The sequence below is a fragment of the Gigantopelta aegis genome, chromosome 1 (genome assembly GCF_016097555.1).
Source record: "Gigantopelta aegis isolate Gae_Host chromosome 1, Gae_host_genome, whole genome shotgun sequence".
In the NCBI taxonomy this organism is placed as follows: Eukaryota; Metazoa; Mollusca; class Gastropoda; order Neomphalida; family Peltospiridae; genus Gigantopelta; species Gigantopelta aegis.
Window position 1 is genome coordinate 31238120 of NC_054699.1, and position 4705 is coordinate 31242824.

At 40.2% G+C, this 4705-nt stretch overlaps 1 protein-coding gene across 1 annotated transcript in view; it reads right to left on the minus strand.

The window, feature by feature from the left end:
- The window catches only part of LOC121373705, a 14623-nt gene extending 10929 nt beyond the window's left edge, over nt 1–3694 (minus strand). Inside the window, exon 1 of the mRNA XM_041500446.1 lies at nt 3307–3694. Within this exon, the coding sequence (XP_041356380.1) occupies nt 3307–3414 (108 nt within the window). The 5' untranslated portion in view covers nt 3415–3694. The remainder of the gene's footprint in view (nt 1–3306) is intronic.
- Nucleotides 3695–4705: the final 1011 nt, after the last annotated feature.

Below are 4705 nucleotides of genomic sequence, written 5' to 3' on the forward strand. Positions count from 1 at the left end.
CACTTCTAGGAAATGGTGAAGAATTCAAACAATATGTATGTTTAATGGTAAGCCTTCTGGCTGTATTTTGCCCATGTTATTTTGTAATATTGTGCATCGACCTTTTGGGACATGGGTATATAGCGCACGTGACAGCCGGAGGTAATCGATTAATGAACCACCTGTTCGGACCGGTACTACAGCCAGATGCGGTCATATAGCAAAAAACTGAGACGGAAATGTTCTCAATTTTGCAGTGAAAATAAATGCTTATATAATGTATGTTCGCAATGGTGTATGTTGTTGGTGCCAACGAGAACCCGTTCTATGGGCAATCTTCACTTGAAGTTGGGCAGTTTAACATGGGTTTCAATGGCAGATGACATCTGTGTAGTGAGACCTTAAATATAATAAACTATACGACATAATTTAATACGCCAAGGTTGAAAATTAGCAGTCGCCCGGTCTAAGGGCGACTAAGAATTTTACAAAGGTAGTCTGTTGGGCTACAATCGATTTTAGAGTCTGGCACTTTGGTACCAGTTAAAAAAAGAAATGCAAAAGTCACCGCGTCTCTGTTTAGTTGGGACCGGCCTCGGTGGCGTCGTGGTAGGTAATCGGTCTACAGGCTGGTAGGTACAGGGTTCGGATCCTAGTCGAGGCATGGAATTTTTAATCCAGATACCGACTTCAAACCCTGACTCAGTGCTCCGCAAGGATCAATGGGTAGGTGTAAACCACTTGCACCGACCAGTGATCCATAACTGGTTCAACAAAGGCCATAGTTTGTGCTATACTGCCTGTGGGAAGCGCAAATAAAAGATCCCTTGCTGCTAATCGGAAAGAGTAGCTCATGTAGTGGCCACAGCAGGTTTCCTCTCAAAATCTGTGTGGTTCTTAACCATATGTCTGACGCCATATAACCGTAAATAAAATGTGTTGAGTGCGTCGTTAAATAAAACATTTCTTTCTGTTTAAGTTGGCGCGAATTACAGATCTGGCAGGAGACGATATTATTGAACACGTTCCATATTTTGACAGCGCCAGACTGGCCAGACTCAGTCTCAGCTTCTACGATATTATTGAACACGTTCTATATTTTGACAGCGCCAGACTGGCCAGACTCAGTCTCAGCTTCTACGATATTATTGAACACGTTCTATATTTTGACAGCGCCAGACTGGCCAGACTCAGTCTCAGCTTCTACGATATTATTGAACACGTTCTATATTTTGACAGCGCCAGACTGGCCAGACTCAGTCTCAGCTTCTACGATATTATTGAACACGGTCTATATTTTGACAGCGCCAGACTGGCCAGACTCAGTCTCAGCTTCTACGATATTATTGAACACGTTCTATATTTTGACAGCGCCAGACTGGCCAGACTCAGTCTCAGCTTCTACGATATTATTGAACACGTTCTATATTTTGACAGCGCCAGACTGGCCAGACTCAGTCTCAGCTTCTACGATATTATGTACAGCGCCAGACTGAACACGTTCTATATTTTGACAGCGCCAGACTGGCCAGACTCAGTCTCAGCTTCTACGATATTATTGAACACGGTCTATATTTTGACAGCGCCAGACTGGCCAGACTCAGTCTCAGCTTCTACGATATTATTGAACACGTTCTATATTTTGACAGCGCCAGACTGGCCAGACTCAGTCTCAGCTTCTACGATATTATTGAACACGTTCTATATTTTGACAGCGCCAGACTGGCCAGACTCAGTCTCAGCTTCTACGATATTATTGAACACGTTCTATATTTTGACAGCGCCAGACTGGCCAGACTCAGTCTCAGCTTCTACGATATTATTGAACACGGTCTATATTTTGACAGCGCCAGACTGGCCAGACTCAGTCTCAGCTTCTACGATATTGGTCTGGGGCTGTAAACAAATATAGTCTACAGACACTTGAAATTGTTTTTGTTTTTTCAAAGTTGTCGGCTTATTGCAATGGACTGGATACGCCGCCATAATTATCTAGTAGACCTATGTTTGACATTAGTAAATGTTATGGTACAAATAAATCCTATTTAATTAGCTTACTAGTATTTCATTCTTGGAAAAAATCAAAATCTATCCTATAGTTTTAACTCACACTAACAATGAAATTTTCCATTACTACAAGGATTATTCCAAAAATCAATTAATTGATATGTAAATATAAAATTCGTATAAAAACATAGTAATTTATTAAATTGTATGGGCATTTGGGAAAATAGTGGATGATTCCATCAATCTTATCTGGTGCCTTGTCTATAGGAGGACAGCCAGTCCCGAGAAAATTCTTTACTTGAGAGTTCATCCCTCTTGCATCGCCATAAAGAGGACTGCCAATCTCAGACGAATTTACTAAACTATGCGCAGTACTACCCTTTAAGGTTTTAGTCTCTTTATACTGCATTATCGATTACTTCAGAGACAATGCACGTCAAGCTGCATACGTTGGCTGTTCTAGCATTTTTCTTTACTCCTGTATTAAACATTATATTTATTCTGTATCATTTAATTGTAATTTGTAAAGAAACATTTTTATTTACAATGGATTTCTTTTTCAATTTTTAAAAAAACTTTTTTTTTGGGGAGGGGGGGGGGGTAGTATGGGTTTAAAACTTAATAATATGTTTTTTAATATGAATTTTAACTTCATCCATTATGAAGTTACATGCCAATTCACGTTTTCCTTTTGACGGAAACGGATTATATACATGGTTATTATTATACATGGTTATTCAACACAGAAAAGTCTACTTTTGATTTTTACTTGGAGGGCTGGTTAAATTTGAGAAGGGCCAGTAAGATTTTTCTTCAACTTGCCCTGCTGGCGACCATGGTTTTCATGTTAATTTTCAACCCTGATACATGTGTCTTAAACGAAATCGAAATTGATAAGCTGTACATTATTAGTTTTATACAACACAGTTGTTTTTCCTGAAAGAAAAAAAGAACTACATTACAGAATATAGTTTTTTTTTTTTTTTTTTTTTTTTAAATATGGCTTTGTTCATATTACATTTTAACAGTTAAAACAATAACAATGGCTTTTGTTTGTTTAACGAGACCACTAGGACACACTGATTTATTTTAATCATCAGCTATTGGATGTCAAACATTTGGTCATTCTGATATATAGTCCCTAAACAACAACAAAACAAACAAACAAACATGCAGATCGAAACAAGAAGAAGAAGAAGAAGAAGAAGAAGAAGAAGAAGAAGAAGAAGAAGAAGAAGAAGAAGAAAGAAGAAGACGACGACGACGACGAATAATAATAAGAACAGCAAAGATCTTAAAGGACAACAATTGCAATCTCACCTTTGAAAAATCTCGTGTTGCGACAAAATCCTGGTACCTTTTGAACAGCTCCCCATCGAAGAAATTAATCCAGTTTGGTTTATCAGGCTCATCTTTGGATAGCGCCATTGATTTTCACCAACATCGAAATACACCACACTGCGATAAAGATTTCATTCACACATTTTTTAAAAGACAAAAAAAACCCAACCTGTTTCTAAACATTAATTTAAAACCTTTTTGTATGTATTATCATTTAAGAATCAACTGTACCAACATGTACGTTACGTGTTGTTTAAGATCAGCTTTACATGTACGTTACGTGTTGTTCAAGATCAGATTCCAACATAATAATCAACGAAACGTGTAAGCGTTTAAGGGACTGACGTGCAGAGAAAATATATGTTGTGGCCCGAGGCAGCCTTTTTGTAGACAAGGTCGGAGAAGGCTGGTAATAAAAGCACACCGCGACTCGCGGATGTTATTTGATTTGACATAACAAGACACTCTTGTCCTCGTTTAGTATGTCAAAATATAGGTTGAGGCGAATCTAGAGGTGTCTTCTGGGATTCTGGCGGGAGTTTTAATTATTAGTGTGCGCGCGCGCGTGTGTGTGTGTGTGTGTGTGTGTGTGTGTGTGTGTGTGTGTGTGTGTGTGCATATGAGTGAGAGAGAGAGAGAGAGAGAGAGAGAGAGAGAGAGAGAGAGAGAGAGAGAGAGAGAGAGGAGAGGAGAGAGAGAGAGAGAGAGGAGAGAGAGAGAGGGAGAGAGAGAGAGAGAGGCAGAGACAGACAGAGAGAGAAATGGAGAGAGAGAGAGAGAGAGAGAGAGAGAGAGAGAGAGAGAGAGAGAGAGAGAGAGAGAGAGAGAGAGAGAGAGAGAGAGAAAGAAAGAAATGTTTTATTTAACGACGCACTCAACACATTTTATTTACGGTTATATGGCGTCAGACATATGGTTAAGGACCACACAGATTTGGAGAGGAAACCCGTTGTCGCCACATAGGCTACTCTTTTACGACAGGCAGAAAGGGATCTTTTATTTGCGCTTCCCACAGGTAGGATAGCACAAACCATGACCTTTGTTGAACCAGTTATGGATCACTGGTCGGTGCAAGTGGTTTACACCTACCCATTGAGCCTTGCGGAGCACTCACTCAGGGTTTGGAGTCGGTATCTGGATTAAAAATCCCATGCCTCGACTGGGATCCGAACCCAGTACCTACCAGCCTGTAGTCCGATGGCTAACCACGACGCCACCGAGGCCGGTCTAAGAGACAGAGAGAGACAGAGACAGAGAGAGACAGAGAGGGACAGAGACAGAGATACAGACAGACAGACAGAGAGAAAAAGAGAGACTGGGAGTGATTGAAAACCAAGACTAACACAAAGCGACATATAACGCCATTATTAGGACAGGG